Raw genomic sequence first — 21,723 nt, forward strand, 5'->3', positions numbered from 1 at the left:
TCAGGTCTTCCATTGTTTTGATCTTGTTGGTTTTGGCAAACCACAAGTGTATAGAAGGGGGTACAGTTTGTTTCCATAAGGCAGTATTGCATGTGCAAGCTATGTTTAACAGGTAAACCATCAAGGAAGACTTATAACAGTGATTTGGGATCTTATGAACATGATACATAGCAAATGCTGTGTGCCCCTGGTTCTGACTGACATTTCCAGCAAGTACTTGGGATCTGTGGATTAATTCCATGAAGAAGGAACAAGACCAGATACAAGCACTTCAGCAATTTGCAACTCTGTTACTGCAATCAATTAGCGATAGAGGACCTTTGTTGTAAAGTAATAGCATTAGTGATCTGTGGTAAAGTAAGTGAGACACACAGGGGGTTATTTACTGAAGGCAAATCCACTGTGCACTACAAGTGCACTTGGAAGTGCAGTTGCTGTAGATCTGAGGGAGACATGCAAGGACAATAAAAAAAAATGCATTTTTGCTTGTACATGATAGGATGTTAGAAATCAGCACAGCTGCACCTCATTTCAGATCTACAGCGACTGAGTGCACAGTGGATTTGCCTTTAGTAAATCAGCCCCAAAGTTCAAATACCCATTTATGTATGTAATGAAAGTAAAATGCCCTGAAAATAGGATCTTAAAAGGGGAAAGAGGTCTAGAGAGGTGGTTGCGATCTAGTACAGACCCCAAGAAGTGTGTGAAAAGGTATAAGGTCCAAATATCCAGAAGTAGTGAAAGAAAATGTTGGATCATCTCTTGATTTTATCACGTGGAGCCAAAATGTGTGTAGTTATAAAATGTCCCATGTCCATAATACGTTTAAGGTGTTTTTTTTTTTTACTGTATTGTAACGGAAAGGTAAGAGAATTCCAGATTACCCAGCACAGGAATCATATGGCAGGGGTGAGGGGATATTACCAGTAGGTGGAAAGTATTTTGAATGTCTTTGATGGTGGCCCCTTTACAGTACAGAAAATGCAGATAGAAAAACAGCTTACAGAATGGACGTGTCATTGTGAAAAGTCGATTTTGTCAAATGAACCTATTATAGGTATGCATCCAGTAAGAGTGAATTATGGTTACCTTTGTCTGGCTTTTCTTCACTGCTGACACAGGACTGGGCATTAGGCCCTACTGAAATAACCAACAAGTTGTTTGATGTCTGGCTTCTTAAAGGGCTGTCTGAATCTTCTTTACTGTTGGCCGAGTCACTAAGTGCAGAAAGTGAGGAGGAAGAGGGGCTTATTGATTCACTGGGGGTCTTTCTTTCATCACCTGCACAAAATATAATTAAGGATTGTACAAATCATGTTAGATTTATTAAAGCAATATAAGCAAATCTAATAATATACTATGTAAAAAAGCAAAATGGAACTATAATTTTAAATTGTTTTGCAAGAACTGTATACTTTTAGCAATCATATTTAACAATCTGATACAAAGTCTTACAATATACGTATAGTAGGTCAAAGGGAGTGTCAAATGGAAAATCCTTAGTCCAAATTCTTTATTGTTCAACTGGTTACAACAAGCAGGGCAAAGCACATCCAACAATACCCAAAAAGCAGGGCAAAGGACATTCAATGATAATCTTAGGCAGACTGATCTGCAGGCACAGCAAGCCTTGCTACTTTTACTGTGAATACCAGCACTGGCTGTTGACTACAAAACCCTCTGCCTGCAGATCAGTCTGCATAGGAGTATTAAGTCCATTTACCATCCTGCTATTCTCTCAGCCTTGTGCTTATTGTAACCAGCTGAACAATAAAGACTTTGCACTTCTGAGGATTTTCATTTGCACTTTCTTTGGCCTACTTCTCAGCTTGGATGAATGCCCCCCTCCTGTGGGATCCCTGTTTTTGTGACCTGTGAAAATATACATCCAGCACCTCTCTACCTCTTCGTTTTTGGATTTCTACAATATAAGATGTCTGCTTTACTTGTAATATGTAGCAGGATTTGTCATACACCGTAATATGTAGCAAACTTGTCATACACCATAATATACTTGTCAATATCTTTTTCTTGCGATCCCCTGAATCTGACCTAAATCAAAACAAAAAATCTCAGGAGGTGGCTGTCCACAAAACTCAGGCACACATTCTTCTGTCCCACTATCTAGTAGGGCAACTTATTCACAGGGGTACCCCCCATCAACACTGATGGGGGAATCCCTCCTGAGGAGCCATTGTGTTTGCCCAGTAGGGGGGGGGGGTTGCAGGGGAAGCCCTCCTAGCCAGGAGAACCCAGTGATTACTGCTAGTGGCTATAATAGCTGCTAGCAATAATCGCATTCAAATTACGACAGGCTGGTTGTACTCAAGTTGATCAATCGATTCATTCAGCCTGCCCAGCTATGGTTTGAATCTTGACCAGTTCAGCAGTCTATGGCAGGCTTAAGTTTTTGTCTTATCAAAAAACAGTTATTCGCACACTTTTTTATGCAAGGTTATTCCAATAAAAGGTACATGCAAACACCTCATAATGCCGGCTTGTAAATACAGTGAAACCTTGGTTTGAGAGTAACTTGGTTTGAGAGCAATTTGCAAGACAAGCAACATTTGTTAATAAATTTGGACTTGATATACAAGCGATGTCTTGATATTAGAGTAGCGTCATGTCATAACCGAGTCTAAAAAGAGAAGTGAAGTACCTCTAAGTGTAGCAATGTGGTTACATTTAATTAAGGTGCAACATTTAGAAACATTTTTCTACACTTAGAGGTGCCTCTCTTCTCTTTTATACTCTGTAGCTCCTGCTGGATATTGCGTCTAATCTCCTTGAGGAGGCTTCCAATTGTGGATGGACATTTTATGGTTACACAACCTGGTGACATTGCTATAATCTTTTTATATGGACTTATAGCACCCACCCCAAATCTAGGGGGCGCTATTTTAAATTTAAGGGAAGTCTGGGCCAATACTTGGGCCCAGACCCATTTGATTAACACAAATTTGCCTCTGTTCTGGCTGTGGTATTGCTTGGTAGTTTCCCTTGTTGCCTGCAGGTGGTGTTGCCATCCCAACCTTATGTTGGAACACAGGTGTACCATGGTGTATTGGGTGTCCTTTCTCGGCAGCGGTACAGTGGGAATGGTGACCACGCTGTGCATGCTGGCGAGGGGTACTTAAGGGGCAGACCTAAATTTCACAGGGTCCTTCACCTCGTGGCCCTCCTGGCACGAGGTGTGCGTGTGTGTGAGCCCGACTTCGGGGCCATGTTGGCCCGGAGTTGCTTCGCTGTTTAGTAGGCCCAGTTATGCTGTCTGTCTTAATGAAGGAAACCGGGGGAGGACCTGCCCTGGAGGAGACCGCAAAAGTGCTAGTGTCTTGGGTGAGGCCTGGTGACCAAATTAAGGAGGGATCCACTATATTGAAAGCCCTGCAGTCAGCCGGTATCGGCTTAAAGGCTCTTCTACTGCACGGCTGGAGGTTCGGGACTTTGAAATCCTGTGGCAGAGGATTCCTGGACGCATCCATGTACATTCAAAGATCTGTGGAAGAGACCAAGTACATTAAAAGGTCTGTGGCAGAGACCAAGTTCATTCCAAGAGGTCTGTGGCAGAGACCGTCTGGACATTAGTTTGTGCATCATCCCGGCTGCTAGGCCATGTGAGAGGGGACTATCCGGGTGAGCAACTCTCACTCAATAGCTGAGAGTGGAGACTGATTGAATATTTTTAAACATTCTGTACCGTGTACCTGAACCTTCCCCTGCTCTTCTCCTCCCTTCTACTTTCTCTACTTCAAGTTACCCTGCAGTAAAAATAAAGCCGGACTGTCGAAGGTTTTACATCTGTCTGGACATTGCATTTCTTATGGGCTTTCCCACCCTGACAACGAAGCTATAAAAGGTAACGTGCAAAACCCAAAATTTAACCAGCAGCTCCATCGGGGGTAGTGCTACAGACTATAAACTGAAGAGCTTCCTGATGATGCAATATACTTGCGAAACGCGTAGAGGCTGCTGATACCCATAGGACAACACGCTGATCGTAAAAAAAAAGGCTTGAGGGGAACACGAGAGAGGAACGCTTTTTCTTTTGCATGTTTGCATATACGGCTGGAGAAGCTTGGTTACCGGCATACAGGCACAACAAAATGTGAGTGCAATATATGCGTTGTATTTTAAACGAATACATTTTTTACCTATTACACTATGAGGGGCACTCTTTTTCTGTGAGTTTTTATAGAGAAAGAGAGACCATACTACTGTATCCAAGATACTTGGCAGCTGTGGTGACGCATAATAGGAGTGGTTATCCTGGGAATGAACCAAAGGCATTTTTTTTAATAGGATCTGGTGAGTGGCCATTTTTAACGGTGATGGGATAATCACGGAAGTGGTGAAATCACGTTGTTTTTGAACACCCCATAGAAGGAATATTACCGCCTAGGAGCACATTTGGACTCTTATAATAAAAGGAAGAGGATTCATAAAGGAATTCTCCCCCACAATATATTTTTTATATTCTTTGTTTTTTGTTATTATATATATATTTATTTTGTCATTATACATATATTTCTTTGTGGATTGGTGACACAATATTTTTTGTGAACCCGTGGCAGGGTAGTGCACACTTTTTTATATGTAAACAGCACTATTTAGACACATTAACACGTGCATGGTATATTTATGTGTTTTATATAGATTTAGGTGGATTGTCATTTAATAGTAAAAACTTGTGGAGGAATAGCACAAGGTGATATTTATAGGTGTTAATAACCGTAATTATTGCACATGATTAGGTGGATGTAGATCACCCACCAGGGCAGCGCAATCCATATACTACATCAATTATAAACTGAAGGACTTGTGAATAAATGGTTGCGGAATGAATCATCCAAGTTTCCATTATTTCTTATGGGGAAATTCGCATTGATATACAAGTGCTTTGGGTTACAAGCATGTTTCAGGAACGAATTATGCTCGCAATCCAAGGTTTTACTGTACTGCTACTATTACGAGCATGAAATGCTTTGGATTTCTTTTGAATAACAGATCATCCCAGTATATTATATATATATATATATATATATATATATATATATATATATATATGAAAATCAGATGAAGCAACTGAACTAGCTCTTTTCACTAACAGTGTTTCCTGTGAGGGCTCAATGTATAGAGCAGAGCCCAAATCTGCTGATCAGCTGCTCACAATACACAATGATTCACAGTCTTAGGCAGCTGTTCAAAGGACAGGCGAGTCTGAATCCTCCTCACTGAGTGCTATAAAGAGAGACTAGATTTAAAAAACCAATTCACTGCTTCAAGTAAGGTTCACATCTAAGTGGATGTGGCAATGCCTATAAATTGCATGCCTTCCCACACCAAAAACGTGCCTCCAAGCACTGGAAACCCTAGTGCGGTTGCCCATGCTAGGAACTGCACAGCACTACGCAGTCTCACTGTGGCTGCATTTTTGGAAAAGGTTTTCCGTGAGTACACCAGTCTATTCAAGTAAATGGGCTGTTGTGTCTGCGCAAACGTGGCCGCCAGTGAAACCAGCATAGTGTGACCCTAGACTTAAGGTCCTCACTCATGAGCGTCATTAGTTCCGTCACCAAAACAATAAATAAATAAATAAACAAAATAACACTAAAACTGAATTCTTTTACATCAGTTTATACATCCATCTTCAGTTCCGTTCAGTTTACATCAGTATATATCAATCTATCATCTGTCAGTATTTTAAGTTTTATCAGTATTATTAGAGTCGGTTCACACTGCAGCAGCACGACTTCGGGGGCGACTCTGCAAGTTGTCCTGAGGACGACTTCAGAGGCGATTTGCAAAACGACTTCTGTATAGAAGTCAATGCAGGTCGCCCCGAGCCGCCCCCGAAGTCGTACAGGAACCTTTTTCTAAGTCGGAGCGACTTGCGTCGCTCCTATTAGAACGGTTCCATTGCATTCAATGGGACGCGACTCGTCAGGCGGGTGTCGCCCCAGTGTGAACCGGCTCTTATGCCGCGTACACACGGTCGTTTTATGCGATTTAAAAAAACGACGTTTTTAAAAACGTCAATTTCATTGACCGTGTGTGGGGGAAAACGTCGCTTTAGGTCTTGTAAAAAACGACAAAAAAAAATTGAAGCATGCTTCAATTTTATGTGTCGTTTTTCAAAACGTCGTTTTTTACTTCACAGAAATTGACCGTGTGTAGCAAAAAACGACATTTCAAACGACGTTTTTGAACCCGCGCATGCCCAGAAGCTAGTTATGAAGCGAGCTTCAATGGAAAAAATGTGGTGAACGTAACCTCGTTTTGCTAGAGCATTGTGAAAAAACGATGGTGTGTAGGCAACGTTGTTTTTAAAAAAAATTGAAGTTTCAAAAACGTCGTTTTTTACTTCACAGAAAACTTCGTTTTTTTACATCGCATAAAACGACCGTCTGTACTAGAGATATTGCTAAAGTTGGCGCGAGTGAATATGATTTTTTTTCAGTTGCTGAAGAATAAAGTTATAGGTGGACAAAAGGACAAAATTATATATACATTTATCTATAGATATAAAAATTCTTGCCCAAAAACAGATTAAACAGATGTAAAAGGACAACATCAACTTAAGTCTACAAAAACAGAAAAGGATGCAAACCTTTTTTTTTTTTTTTTAGCAGACACACAAACTCTTTAAAGCAATTGTAAAGGTAAAAATAAATAAAATAACAAACGTGTCTACTTACCTCCGCCAGCAGCCGAAAAAGGGTTAGCACCACCCTTTGCCGGCGGTTCGGCCACGCTGCACATTCATTTCAATGGGCAGGAGCAGTGTACACACCACTCCAAAGATGCTGCTTGCAGGAGTTTTTTTTTAACGTCCTGCCAGCGCATTGCCTCAGTGTGAAAGCCTGAGCTATTTTTAGCCCAAAAGCACATGAAAAACGCCCCAGTGTGAAAGGAGTCTAATACGTTTAATAATACTGGGTAGATGACAATAGATAATTTAATCATAATCTTCTCAAGCCTAATGCCGCGTACACACGACCATTTTTAATGGTCTAGAAAAAACAAAGTTTTTTTCAACCCGATTATTGTTAAGCCGGCCTTGCCTACACACGATTGTGAAAAAAAAAATGCTCTAGCAAAGCGTGGTGACGTACAACGGGACTATAAAGGGGAAGTTGCGTTCGGATGGCGCCATCCTCGGGACTGCTTTTGCTGATTTTGGGTTAGTAAAAGTTTGGTGAGAGACGATTTGCGCTTTTCAGTGTTCGTGCTTTTCAGTCTGTTACAGCGTGATGAATGTGCTATCTCCATTACGAATGCTAGTTTTACCAGAACGAGCGCTCCCATCTCATAACTTGCTTCTGAGCATGCGCGTTTTTTCACGTAGTTAAAGCCCACGCGCGACCATTTTTTATGACGTTAAAAACGACAACGTTAAAAAACAACGTGAAAATTTAGAGCATGTTCTACATTTTTAATGCCCATTTTTTTACGTAGTGAAAAATGCTCTGGAGCCCACACACAATTGTTTATAATGACATAAAAAAAACATAATTTTTTAAATCCCCGAAAAACGGTCGTGTGTACGCGGCATAAGTCTCTGCTCTTGAGATCCCAAGTCTGGCCACCTGTCACCACCACTACAAGGGATCGCATTTACACAGATATATTTAACCCCTTTAAGATTCCCTAAACATATGTGCGGGGGCAAAATGGTGGGCTTTAACTCCCACATGCAGCACACTGTGTGCTCCCAAAACAAAGACAGCTCTTGGTCCAGGCTAAAGATCAGAAGCTAGTGGGAACGGCTTCCAATCATGTGACCACTGCCACAGTGGTCACATGATTGCTGATCCTTCCTGCCCCCTGAGCATTCCGAAATGTTTAAAGGGATGCTGGGGTGGGCGGGAAGGGGTTAAAGAGTAACTCCACTTCTGGGCTCATCTCTTTTGATACCAAAGGAGACAGGAACAACAAGCGCCCAGAGGCGATTAAGTTTGCATGTGTTGCGCTATATAAGTTTTCATTCATTCATTCATGGGTGATCAATGCATATCACAAGGATTTTAACAAATTTTGTAGCAGATTTCTACGCGTTTCTGCTCTGAAGAAATAGATGTTTGCGTTACTATGTCCTGTGTAGACTGATTCTGAATTGGAGGGTCTGTGTTTGTTATAATCAAAGGAAAGCAAAACACTGCTACAGGTAGCTCCTCTGTTCCATCACCAGGTGCTGGCCCTGTCTGTATCAGACTTCATAGAACAAAAGAAAATCTGGTAGGCTGTAAATCCAGTAAAATCCCCTTTATAGATAATTTTCATGTAAAAACATACGAGGGAAATACAGAAAATCCAGCCAACATGTTTCAAGCCAAATCAGTGCTTAGTTATAGCTCAAACGATGATTAGCGCTGATTTGGCGTGAAACACATTAGCTGGATTTGCTGATTTCACTGGATGTGTGGCCAACCAGATTTTCTTTTGTTCTATGAAGTTTGTTAGAATCACTGGATGCATGCTCAGTGTTCTAATGAGAAAAGTTGCAGCGTCTGCATCGCTTTAGAATTAACCCTTTAAGGGGGTACCTCATCAAAACAGAAATTTCTGTTGCACAGAATGCATAAAATCAGACTTGTATCTTACTGAAGATTTATGGGAAAATCAGTGAACCAATCACAAAAGCAAGAATTGACATTTTTGAATGGTGTGCAGAACGCCTTCAGGTTGCCATATCACATTGAATTTTACAGAAAATTACAGCGGTTGCAGATTGAAACAAAGATTTTTTTTATAAGTCTAACATATAATATGGCTTGTGTAGTACTGTATATGCTTTTTATTCTTTCTTATTTACAATTTTTTTCTCACAAAAGTGGAGTTACCCTTAGCCTAGGTTCACACTGCTGCGAATTCAAAATCGCGGTAAAATGCGCGATTTTACCGCGATTTCGTGGCTACGATTTTGCCGCGATTTCGGCCGCAATTTAATGTAAATCGCGGCCCGAAATCGCAAAAAGTAGTAGAGGAAATACTTTTTGAAATCGCAGATGCGGCGTCGCACTGATTAGGACAGTGCCATTGCCGACAATTGCCGCCGATTTGAGATGCGATTTGACATGTCAAATCGCATCTCAAATCGTTCCAAATCGTACCCAGTGTGAACCAGGGCTCAATGTTATTTTAGAATGCACTGGGAGCAGAGAGACTAACCTTGTTAAATGCTGTGGCAAAGTGAAGAACGCTATAGTAGAATACATTGGAATCCTTAAAAATATGTGATAAAAATATGTGATTCAACCCAAAACTATTCTAACAAAATTGCAATATCAGTTTTTAAACGCATTTCACATAAAAGCCTCAACGGCAGAACAAAATGCATTCCATCATTCTATTAGTTAAGGTTTGTTTCTAAGCTACCGTCATACAGTTTCATAAGAGGACACATCACTGCCAGGGCCAATCGGCCCGACTTCTTACCTGAGTGTTTGGTGCTGATGTGGGTCTTCATATCAGATTCCTCCATGGTAACAAAGTCACAAGCACTGCAGCAAATTGAATACATCCATTGTTGTTTGTCTACATGGAGGGACATGTGGCTCACAAACTGGACATTCAGTTCAGTCTCAAAGCCACACACATGACAACTACAAAGAGAATCAGATGTTAGCAAACATTTTTATTACACATACATATCAACCTAACAAAAGGCCAGAATGGGTGATAGAATGAAAATACAGTAGAGGAATGCTGAGAGAAAACCTGTAATGAAAAAAAATCCATGAAGTTCAATAAAGTTGCCTCTGGTGTATACAAATGAATTTGATCATCCAAACACTTACCTTTCATAATAAATATATATAAAATATATAGAGCTGGTTAGTTGGTGTATGGTGTTAGTTCACCTTTTCATATTTTCTAAAAAGGTGAAGCTTTCACCTTTGCTCCCTTTTTTTTTTCTAAATTCCAGCTCCCCTATGTACCAATATAGCATTAATGTACTTATTTTGCAAAAATAAAACAGCTTTCCATTTATTCTACACACTCTTACCGCACTCTCTTCATTGCTGTTAAAACACTGCTTGATTACTTCTGCCTAACTTCCTGGACAGACTTTAGGTCATGACACAGGAAGGAGTTGGCCATCTGAGAGTGGATGATGCAGGGTGTGTGCTAATCAGATCAGCTGGCCAACTCCTTCCTGTGTCATGATCTAAAGTCTGACCAGGAAGTAAGGCAGAAGTAATCAAACAGTGTGTTTAAACAGCTATGAAGAGAGTGAGGAAAGCCTGTGTATAATTAATGGAAAGCCATTTTATTTTTGCTAAATAAGAACATTAATGCTATATTGGTACATAGGGGAGCTGGAATTTAGGGGAAAAAAAGAAGGGGTGAGCAAAGGTGAACTTAGCCTTTAAGGTTAAGTAATTTAGACTGCCCCAATCCCTCCCTGTCTTCTAATTACCCTCTCCATGCTCCAGCGCTGCCCTCAGATTTCACCTTGGTCCAGCACTAGAGGAGAGCACTAGAGGAGTTCTTCAGGCAGAACACTTACATCATTCAGCCCATTTCCTGTGATCCCAGCCCATTGTTTAAATGCCCCCATGGTAGGTGAGCCATCACGCAGGCTGGGCTCATAGTACTCATTTTATTGTTCAGCCTGCAGGTGGAACAGAAAAAACTGAATCCTCCATTCAGGCAATACAGTGCAGATGAACAAATCTCCCACTACTGGCATTGCACTTTAACCGTAGTGGCTGCATCCAATTGGATGCAGTCACCACTCAGACAAAAAAGTTTACTTTTGTTGAACATAATGGGTCTGGCAGGGCCACCTACTGAGCAAAATTCACAGAGTATGGCCAGCCTTACATGAGTGCCGCTCAGTACAGAAAATAGGAAGCTGCCATGACATCACTGGACCATCTAGAACAGTGTTTCTAAACTCCAGTCCTCAAGGCGCCCCAACAGGTCATGTTTTCAGGCTTTCCATTATTTTGCACAGGTGATTTGACCAGTTTCACTGCCTTAGCAGTTACCACAGCCGTTTCATCTGAGGGAAATCCTGAAAACATGACCTGTTGGGGCGCCTTGAGGACTGGAGTTGAGAAACACTGATCTAGAAGACTGCAGAAAGGGGATGGTTCTCAATCATCAACATTTTAATAAAGTGTTTCAATTCTATTAGATACCTTATTTTAGACCCGATGATGTAATTACTTGGTCTCTGTATTTCTCTAAAGAATCCAGGCAGATCATGGCTGATGAGAGAGCCCAGCAGTGTGCTGTACATAGCTTCCTGAGAACATCACAGCAACCCACCCCTGTACCACTCTTGTGAGTCCTCAGTCCTAATGCAACCAGGGGGCTGCCTCTTTGGGGGAGTTATGCAAATATCAAAATGCTTCATGAGTGGATATTAGTTTGGAGAAGTGGGTGTTCCTGGCAGGCTTCACTTGCATGCAGACTGCCCAAGGTAACACCCACATGTCCAACTACATAGTGTACACCGCTCAGTCAATCAATAGATTGTTGACAGGTGCAGGTGCTCACCTCAGCTCACCACCATCAATGCAGGTAAAGAAAGGAAGATGGTGGCACACTACAAAGTCAAATTCTTAGGAATCCTTTATTGTCACCGAGCCAGACATAAACACAGGGAAAGGTTGACATGTTTCACACGAGTCACTCCTGCTTACTCATAACGAATATGCGTAAGCATGAGTGATTTGTGTGAAACGCATCAACCTTTCCCTGTGTTTGTCTAGCTTGGTGACAATAAAGGACTTAGGCTGCTTTCACAATGTGCGGTGGAGCTGCGGTGATGGTATAGCCGCGCTATTTGTAGCACCTCTATACCGTCGTATTTACCGCGATATTCGGGCGCTAGCGGTGAGGTTTTAACCCCCGCTAGCGGCCGAAAAAGGGTTAATGCCGCCCGGTATTACCGCGGTTTCCCATTGATTTCAATGGGAAGGCACGGTATAGGAGCGGTAAACACACCGCTCCTATACCGCTCCAAAGATGCGGCTAGCAGGACTTTTGGAGCGGTCCTGCTACCGCACCGCTTAAGTGTGAAAGCCTTCGGGCTTTCACATTGAAGCCTGCAGGGCATGATTTTTTCATGCGGTATAGCAGCGCTATTTTTAGCGATGTACCGCATGAAAAACGCCTCAATGTGAAAGGGGCCTTAGAAGAATTTGACTTCATTTGTGGTGTGCCACCATCTTTCTTTCTTTACTAACACCCACATGTGATGCTGAGCCTCACTGATTGAAGGAAGTAAAATACAATAGACAAAAGAGGTGGGCCAGGGACAATGAGTCTGGGGAGAAAAATGCTAAATGATGCTGGATGTCCTCCAGCCAGGAAATGGGGTAGGCTCTATCTGACTTGCTGCAGCTTCTAATGCATACTGAGAGAAGCTCCTAGAATGCAACTTTAATACAATGGCATAAAACTCAAGGTAATGCAGAAGTTCAGCTTTAATGCATAGTTTTGTGTGAATGGTCTACTCTACAGGTAAATTGTAATAAAATAGATTCACTAAGTAACGCTGAAATACATCAGCTTGCAGATGTTAACCTTATTCTTGGCACCTATTATGCCCCATACACACGATCTGAAATTCTGACAGCAAAAGTCAGATGTGAGCTTTTGAATGGAAATTCCAACTGTGTGTATGCTCCATCGGACTTTTGCTGTCAGAATTTCCGCCAACGAAAGATTGAGAGCTGGTTCTAAATTTTTCAAACAGAAAAAAATCCTAACAGAAAATCCGATCCTCTGTAGCAATTCCGACGCGCAAAATTCAGATGCATGCTCGGAAACAATTTGACACATGCTCGGAAGCATTGAACTTAGTTTTCTCGGCTCGTCGTATTTTTGTAAGCCACCGCGTTCTTGACGGACGAAAGTTCAGAGAACTTTTGTGTGACCGTGTGTATAAAAGCCAAGCTTGAGCAGAATTCCGTCGGAAAAACCATCCAAGGTTTTTCTGACGGAAAATATGATCGTGTGTACGCAGCATTAGTAAATTGCTTTTTTGTGGGATGTGTGAAGGAATTGAATTATATCCCTTATATCTCAGTGTCCGTGTCCATTAAAAATATACCGCCCTTGAAATTTCCAAAAATAATTCTACACTTTTTCCGTATAAAGTATATTTTTTTCAAAATGCAAAAGGTTCATGTCCAGCTGAGGTGTACTGCACAGAAATTACAGCAGCACTGAACACTACACATATGCATGTGAAAGCTAGGGAGGATGCGTTTTTTAGTAACCCATTCCATACTTGCTGATCTTTCAAGAGCTGCATTGTTCTCATTTAGAGATGTTTTGCGCCATGTGTAACAAGGCATTACACTGCAGAGTATAATGATGATGTTAATTGGGAACTACATGTTCCAGATGCTGCACATCACCTAGCGGATTCCTCTGGGCAACAGAGAAGCAATGTAGTCTTGCCAAACACAGTTGTAAAGGCTGGTTTGTTGCTAAGTAGAGAGCACATGGCATCTCAGAAACCAATTCAAACAATCTGGACAGCTTCCCAGGTTACACTGCACTAGTTCACCAGCTTCCAGGAACTTCATGTCCCAGTCAGTGGTGGATTATGAACACAATGCTGCCACCAGCTGTTATCTACGCGAACAAGACCTAGCACGGAGGAATAATCATTTATATTATTTCACCAAACAAAAGATTAACCACATTCCGCACCTTTTTAAAAGGAGCACATTATTAAATAGAAGGGTGATTCTCTATCCCACTGCAAATATCAATGGGTTAGCGATCAGGCTATTCTGGTATCAGCCAGAACCACTGACATTTTAGGGAATTTGTGGACAGAGAGATTCACGGCCATCTATAAATATTGATTTGGTCCATAATACTGTAATGAGACAATACTGTTACAAATAGTTGTATTAAACACAAAAACAAAAATGTATATATGGCAGCTTACTAATCCTTAATAAGTAACACTAAACTTTATTTTTATTTTTTATTCTATTCAAGTACCGGTATTTATTTTTTGGGTTCTTAAAACGGAGGTTCACACAAAAAGTGAACCTCTGCTTTTCGGGAACCATCCTCCCCTCCGGTGTCACATTTGGCACCTTTCAGGGGGGAGGGGGGTGCAGATACCTGTATAATACAGGTATTTGCACCCACTTCTAAGCATAGTTATCCGCAGAATCTGCGGATAATCTACACCACTTCCTGTCCCCCCCGCTGTCTTCTGGGAGATAGAAGACAGGAGGGACCATTTCGATTGCGCAGTAGGGAACCGGGAAGTGAAGCCGCAAGGTTTTATTTCCTGATCCCCTTAGCGAAGATGGCTGCAGCAGCATCCGAGGACCGAGATGCCGGCATCGCGGGCGCGCTGGACAGGTAAGTGTCCATATTTTAAAAGTCAGCAGCTGCAGTATTTATAGCTGCTGGCTTTTAAAAAAAAAAATAATTTGGCGGACCTCCGCTTTAACTAAAAAAGGACTTGCTATTGCTCTCCTCCTTCTCCAAATCATCAAATTCCATTTTTTGTGTTGCTGTGATCTGACTTCTTGTTGGAGGGTGGCTACGTTCTCTATGGTCCCAATGTAAGTAGGAACGTAGTCACCTCCACTTCTTGGCCACAGGGCCACTGTCAGGGGGCGACAGCCCATACACATGTAGGGGGCCCGACACTTGCATCTCTCCATAGCTGCCTCCACCAGCTTCTCTCCCTCCAGCACCCAGAATAAAAATATCCTCCAGCTCCAACATGGTCATAGTCCAGCAATCAGACAATCTATGCTAAACTGTGGAGCTGGGGAGGACCGGAGTTAGACCAGGGGGAGGGGACCAGCAGGCACAGCATAGGGAATGGCACAGTGGGACCCTGCATCAGCTATGGGTCCTGCACGGAGACAATTGCAGCTGAACTGTGAAAGGGGCCGAGTAAGACCAGGGGAAGGGGCAAACAGGCACAGGAGCAGGAATGGCATAGGAAACCTTGAGCGCATTCTAGCTGCACTTTTAATACAGCGCATGTGCAGCCTGCAAAAGATGGTAAACTTTGCACAGGCTTAGTGGACGTTTGCTATATGGGGTGTCTCTTTGCTTAACCACTTCCCGCCCGGTCAATGGACAATTGACGTCCATGAAGTGGTTGTGAAATCCTGACTGGACGTCTATTAACGTCCTGCAGAATTTCATGCCGGCGCACGCCCGTGGGGGCGCGCAGCGATCGGTGGTGCGAGGTGTCAGTCTGACACCCTGCATCTCCGATCTCGGTAAAGACCCTCCGGCAGAGGCTCTTTACTACGTGATCAGCCGTGTCCAATCACGGCTGATCACAATGTAAACAGGAAAAGCCGTTGATCGGCTCTTCCTCTCTCGCGTCTGATAGACGCGAGTAGAGGAGAGCCGATCGGCGGCTCTCCTGACAGGGGGGGTTCACGCTGATTGTTTATCAGCGCAGCCCCCCCTCGGTTACCCACACTAGACTACAGGGAAGCCGCCAGGACCACCAGGGATTGGAGGAAACATCTGGATGGCCAGGTACATCCCCCATGGCCATCCACATGTAAAAAATATGCACAATAGATGCCAATCAGTGCCCACAAATGGGCACTGACTGGCAACATGGGCACTGATTGGAAAAATTGTAAATAAACAAGTGCCACCCCTCAGTGCCACCCTTCAGTGTCCATCAGTGCCACCCCTCAGTTTCCAGTGCCACTTCTCAGTGCCCATCCATGCCCAGTGCCCACCTATCTATGCCACCCATCAGTACCCATCAGTGCCACCCAAATGTACCCATTTAGTGCCACCCATATGTGCCCATCAGTGCCGCATACCAGCGCCGCCTATCAGTGCCGCCTATCAGTGTCCATCAGTGCCACCTTATCAGTGCCCATCAGTGCCACCTCATCGGTGCCCGTAATTAAAAAAAGAAAACTTACTTATTTACAAAAAAATTACATAAAAAAATAAAAACTTTTAGGTAGATTCAGTAAGAGTTAGGCCGACTTATCAGTAGATAAGCCGACCTAACTCAGAATCTACACCGACTTATGTTTAAGCGTATGCTCAAACAGAGATACGCTTAAACATATCTAAGATATGACGGCTTTCGCCGTCCTATCTTAGATTGCAATATTTTGGATGGCCGCTAGGTGGCGCTTCCATTGCGGTCGGCGTAGAATATGTAAATGAGGAGATACGCCGATTCACGAACGTACGCCCGGCCGACGCAGTACTTTTACGCCGTTTACGTAAGAGATAGGCCGCGTAAAGTTAGAGCTAGGCTCTATTGGAATAGTAATGTCAAGTATGGCCGCCGTTCCCGCGTCGAAATTCGAATTTTTTACGTTGTTTGCGTAAGTCGTCCGTGAATCGGGATTTACGTTGTTTACGTCCACGTCAAAATCAATAGGCCCGTGCGGCGTACTTAGCCGCAATGCACACTGGGAAACGTAGGCGTTCGGCGCATGCGCAGTAAAAAAACCCGTAAAAAACGTGAGGTCAAGCGCCATTAACATAAAACACGCCCCCCTCAAACAAATTTGAATTAGGCGCCCTTACACCCGCCGATTTAGGCTACGCCGACGTAACTTAGCAGGCAAGTACATTGTGAATCATGTACTTGCCTCGCTAACTTACGGCGGCGTAGCTTAAATTCCTTAAGCTACGCCGCCGCAAAGTTACGCCAACGTACCTGAATCTACCTATTTATTTTTTTCCAAAATTTTCGGTCTTTTTTTAGTTGTTGCGCAAAAAATAAAAATCGCAGAGGTGATCAAATACCACCAAAAGAAAGCTCTATTTGTGGGAACAAAATGATAAAAAAATTGTTTGGGTACAGTGTAGCATGACCGCACAATTATCATTCAAAGTGCGACAGTGCAGAAAGCTGAAAATTGGCTTGGGCAGGAAGCTGCGTAAGTGCCTGGTATGGAAGTGGTTAATGGTGATGTCTCTGCTGGAATGGGAGGTTTCTTTCCTGAATACATGGGCCTGTCTCTTTGCTATATTGAGATGTTTTTTGATGGATTAGGCTGTCTCTGATGAAATGTCTCTTTGCTGGATTGGGATGTCTCTTTGTTGACTATATGGGGATGTCTCTTTTCTGGATTGAGATTTCACTTCGATATATGGGATGTATCTGCTGGATTGGGCCACCTTTTTGCTGAATATATGGGGATGTTGCAATCCAGCAAAGAGACGGCCCAATCCAGCAAAGAGATGGCCCAATCCAGCAAAGAGACATCACCATATATTTAGCAAAGAGACATCCCCATATATACAACAAAGGAACAGCCCAATCCAGCAAAGGTACATCCCTTTCTAGCAAAAAGACATCCCAATCCAGCAAAGAGACAACCCATATATTCAACAGAGAGACATGGAACACAATTTTCAAGTTGTAAGAGCGTTAAAATAAAAGTGGGTGCACTGAAGGACTCAGTGGGGTGGGTAGATTCAGTGGAAAGGCCAGTGGGCGAGCCCTGGGGAATGTTGGTGGTCAGGCAGGCTGTGTAAGGGGCCCCAAAATTTCTAATGGTTGCCCTACTTGGTCCTGAGATATACTAGGGACTATGGGATTTGTAACGTGCATTGTTCCAAACAAACAGAAGTGAACAGGGAATGGAGAGGTTTGGGAGCTCATGAACAATGTTACAATGAGCCAAAAGGAATTAAATGTAATGAAAAATAGATTACAGGGTTAGTGGATGTGTAAGGATTATATTTGAAAAATAAGGATATTTTTGGTGTCCCTTTATTGTGGTGGCTGCATTCATTTTCTCTTTTTTTTTTACTTCAAACACACTTCCTGTCTTAGGGTGTCTCCACTCAGGATGGAGGAGCATCAAAGACACCTTTGGACTGCAGCATGGGCGAAGGTAGTGTAAGCCTAGTAGATTCAGATGGATTAACTAATGACTTAAAATGGGAGTAAACTCCCATAAATGAAGTTTGCCTATAGGTAAGTCTATATTAAGGCTTACCTATAGGTACTGTAAATATCTCTCAAACCTGCATAGTTTAGGAGATATTTACTGTACATGCAGCCAGTGACTTTACCGGCGAATGCACTCTGAGGGAATGGCCACCCGGGCCGATCCTTCAGAGTCCTTGAGGAAAACGGCAGCTCCTGAGCGCATGCGTGGGAGTGATGTCATTGCAGCTCCGGCCACTGACACAACCGTGGACCCGGAAGGAAGATGGGTGAAGACTGAAGCCCTCTCAGAAGTGACAGCTCGCCGCTGGAAGGGCTTCATTCTAAGGTGAGTTTCACATAATGTGCTAGTATGAGATGAATACTAGCACATTATAACTTTGCCTTGCAAATAAAAAAATAAAAATAAAATTCCGCCGGTTTACTACAGCTTTAATGCTGAACTCCAGCTAACACATTATAAGCAGTTACAGAAACATTTTCTTTCTTTTGGGATAAACGTTTGGTATAAATGAATAAAATCATTGCAATCAACCCTATCAGTGTTAAATGGTTTGTCTCAACATTCCTAAATGATACTTTTGGTGGGCAGCTTGGGCTGTTAAAGCTACCGCACTAAATGTGTTGAAAGTGTCAACAGACAGGCTCTTTATTTCAGAAAGACATACAATGTCTCTTCTGCAATAAAATACACCTACCTGCCTTTTCTCAATCCTCTGTAGAATGTACGCTGAGCTATGCACAAGCAGCTCAGTTTACATTCCTGCATGGTGCCTGTGTGCGGGATGACTGCATTCCTGCGCATGTGCAGGAGTGATATATTCCTGCGCCAAAGCCAAAAGTCAATCAAATTCCTTTTCTAGGGTGGCTACATTTGTTCTTTATGTCCCCGATGTGTATGTGAACGTAGCCACCCCTCCCTGCTTTATCCTGAAATTGACTACACATTTACCTGTAGACACATTCAGCCCTATGGAATTGTAGTACATGTAAGGGTAAACCATGTGATCAGAAATAAGCATTGCTTGCTCTACTAGTGGCAATGATGTGCATCAGTGGAGGATAGGGACCGGGCACACGACAAAAACAAAGCCTAAAAACGTGGTAAAGGACTAATAAAAAAAAACAGAGCCGTGGTATACTTAGATGGGTTGATGAAAAAAAACCTTTAACCGTAAACTCCAAAGACATTAAACACCCATTAATGCAACTACATATGTATTATTTAACCACTTCAATACAGGGCATTTTCACCCCCTTCCTGCCCAGGGCAATTTTTAGTTTTCAGCGCTGTCAATTTAACGGACAATTGTGCTGTGGTGCGACATTGTACCCAAACAAAATTGATGTCCATTTTTCCCCACAAATAGAGCTTTCTTTTGGTGGTATTTGATGACCTTTGGGTTTTTTTATTTTTTTGCGCTATAAACAAAAGAACAGTGACAAGTTTGAATAAAAATATATATATATTTTACCTTTTGCTATAATAAATATCCCATTTAAAAAAAAAAAAGGAATTTTTTCCTCAGTTTAGGCCGATGTATTATTCGACATATTTTTGGTGTTTTTGGCGCGATCTGCAATTTTTATTGTGACTGTGACATTGCAGCGGACAGATCGGACACTTTTGACACTATTTTGGGACCATTCACATTTATACAGCGATCAGTGCTATAAAAATGCACGGATTACTGTATAAATGTGACTGGCAGTGAAGGGGTTAACACTAGGGGGCAATCAAGGGGTTAAATGTGTATCCTAGGGAGTGATTCTAACTGTAGGTGGCGGGGACTCACAAGGGGAGGAGACTGATCGGTGTTCCTCTGTACTGGGAACACACCATCCTCTCCTCTAACAGGACGTGGATCTGTGTGTTTACACACACAGATCCACGGTCCTGGCTCTATTACTGGAAATCACGGTGAACGGCGGACATCGCGGCCGAGCTATGTGGCGGGCGCACACACACCCCCTAGAAGGCAGGGAAGCCCAGGACGTCATATGACGTCCGCCCAGGATAGGAGATCCCTCCTGCGGACGTCATATGACTATACGTGGGATGTGAAGTGGTTAAAATAATTCAATGTTTTGTAAATGCAAAAACTATAAGCATTTAAATTTAACTTGGTATCAGTCTTTTGCGATTGCTGAAGAGCAACATTTAGGCTGGGAGAGGAAGGGGCAGCAGTAGGGGCCAATTATGAGTGATGAATACACATGGAGCAATCTGACAGAGGTACAGTGATGAGCTCATCTGTCTGCTACTGCTCCTTCACTCTCCAATCGTAGGCAAGGAGGTCACCTAGCTGTAATGATAAACTACAGTAAAGAAAATAAGGTTTAAAAAGCTAGTTCTGCTGTCTGAAATGGCTGTATAACTCTCCTGTATGGAGGGACAGAAATACACATTATTTGGTATGCTCTGATATTTTGATTGTGTATTTGGCTATTTGCCTGGAGTTCAGCTTTAAGGGGGGATTGCATCACGATTAACACTACTAAATTCAAAATACATTAAAGATCCTTTTAAAGGCATGCACAATAATGTGTACATAAAGGTTTCTTACCTATAGTAATATGGATACTTCTTTTTCTCACTGGTCTCAGAAATTACAGCACTGACAATGTCTTCTGTGTCAGTGCTCACCAACTTCACTGCATGGACAGTCAGGTGTTGGTTCAGGTTAGCACGGCACTTTGCAGCATATGGGCACAAATGGCACTTATACTTTCTCTCTTCTGTGTAGAGAAGAAAAGCGGTAATAGTCATTTCCTGCAAGTATTCCCATAGAGCTGAAGAACTTTTTATTTGGTGGTTAAGAACTACTTTAAGTTTGAGATTCTACTTTAGGCTCCGTTTGCTGGGAAATATTGAAATACAACCCCAATTCCAAAAAAGTTGGGACATGACATAAAGTTCACATAAAAACAGAATGCAATGTTCTGCAAATCTCATAAACTCATATTTTATTCACTATAGAAAATAGAAAACATATCAAATGTTTAAACTGAGAAATTGTACCATTTTAGGAAATAAATAAGGTCATTTTGAAACTGATGGTAGCAACACCCAAAAAGTTGGGACAGGCAACAGGGGTTTGCAGCTCGTTACCTCAACTGCCACATCTTTATTTGTATCTGTATTTATTATGAATATGAGAAATTATTATTTTTAAAACTAAATGTATACACGTTTTTTTAAATCTTTATTTCTATTTGTTTGGCTGATCACATGAGCCATATTTAATATTATTAAACTGAGCTCATGTAATCAGATGTAAAAAAAGATTTTTTTTTCAATAATATTTTTTCCTATTAATATATTTTTTCCTATAATAATAATAATAATAATAATAATAAAGAACTCCAAGCTAAGGCCCTAGAAACACACGCCAAGTTCTCCTTTACATGGGGAATATGGAGGCACTACTCTTCCTCAGATGCGTTTAAAACACTACTTTCACCTGACTCGAGCTCTCCTCCGCCATGATAGACCTAAGAGGACCTACAAAAGCGAAATAGGTCCAGAGCCCGGAGTGATCGGGCACACCACACACACCCCCCCCTCCCCCCCATTGTCCCCCCACCCTCATCTTTCCTACCCTCCCCCCTCTCTCCCTTCTCCGTTCTCTCTAACTGACTTTTTACTTCCTTACCTTTCTTGTTAATCATTCGGCCTTTCACCAACATGCTAGGTTGGGCCAAGGCCATTGTTTATTTCCGTGTTGTTTTAGTTTAGCCCCCTTGGCTTTCACCTTGCAGATTCGGAGACAGGGTCCTCCCGCTACCTTCCATAGGATAGTACCCCTGAAGTGTATAAG

The 21,723-nt window shown here is 42.3% G+C and overlaps 1 protein-coding gene across 2 annotated transcripts in view; it reads right to left on the reverse strand.

Annotated features, from left to right (window-relative positions):
* ZNF827 (zinc finger protein 827) overlaps positions 1-21,723 on the reverse strand; it is a 314,048-nt gene that overhangs the window by 31,854 nt on the left and 260,471 nt on the right. For both annotated transcript variants that reach the window (XM_040331699.1, XM_040331692.1), the window contains 3 exons: positions 20,470-20,641; positions 9,439-9,605; positions 1,090-1,281 (listed from right to left, as the gene is read on the reverse strand). In XM_040331699.1, the coding sequence (XP_040187633.1) occupies positions 1,090-1,281; positions 9,439-9,605; positions 20,470-20,641 (531 nt within the window). The remainder of the gene's footprint in view (positions 1-1,089; positions 1,282-9,438; positions 9,606-20,469; positions 20,642-21,723) is intronic.

The sequence above is a fragment of the Rana temporaria genome, chromosome 1, assembly GCF_905171775.1.
Source record: "Rana temporaria chromosome 1, aRanTem1.1, whole genome shotgun sequence".
In the NCBI taxonomy this organism is placed as follows: domain Eukaryota; kingdom Metazoa; phylum Chordata; class Amphibia; order Anura; family Ranidae; genus Rana; species Rana temporaria.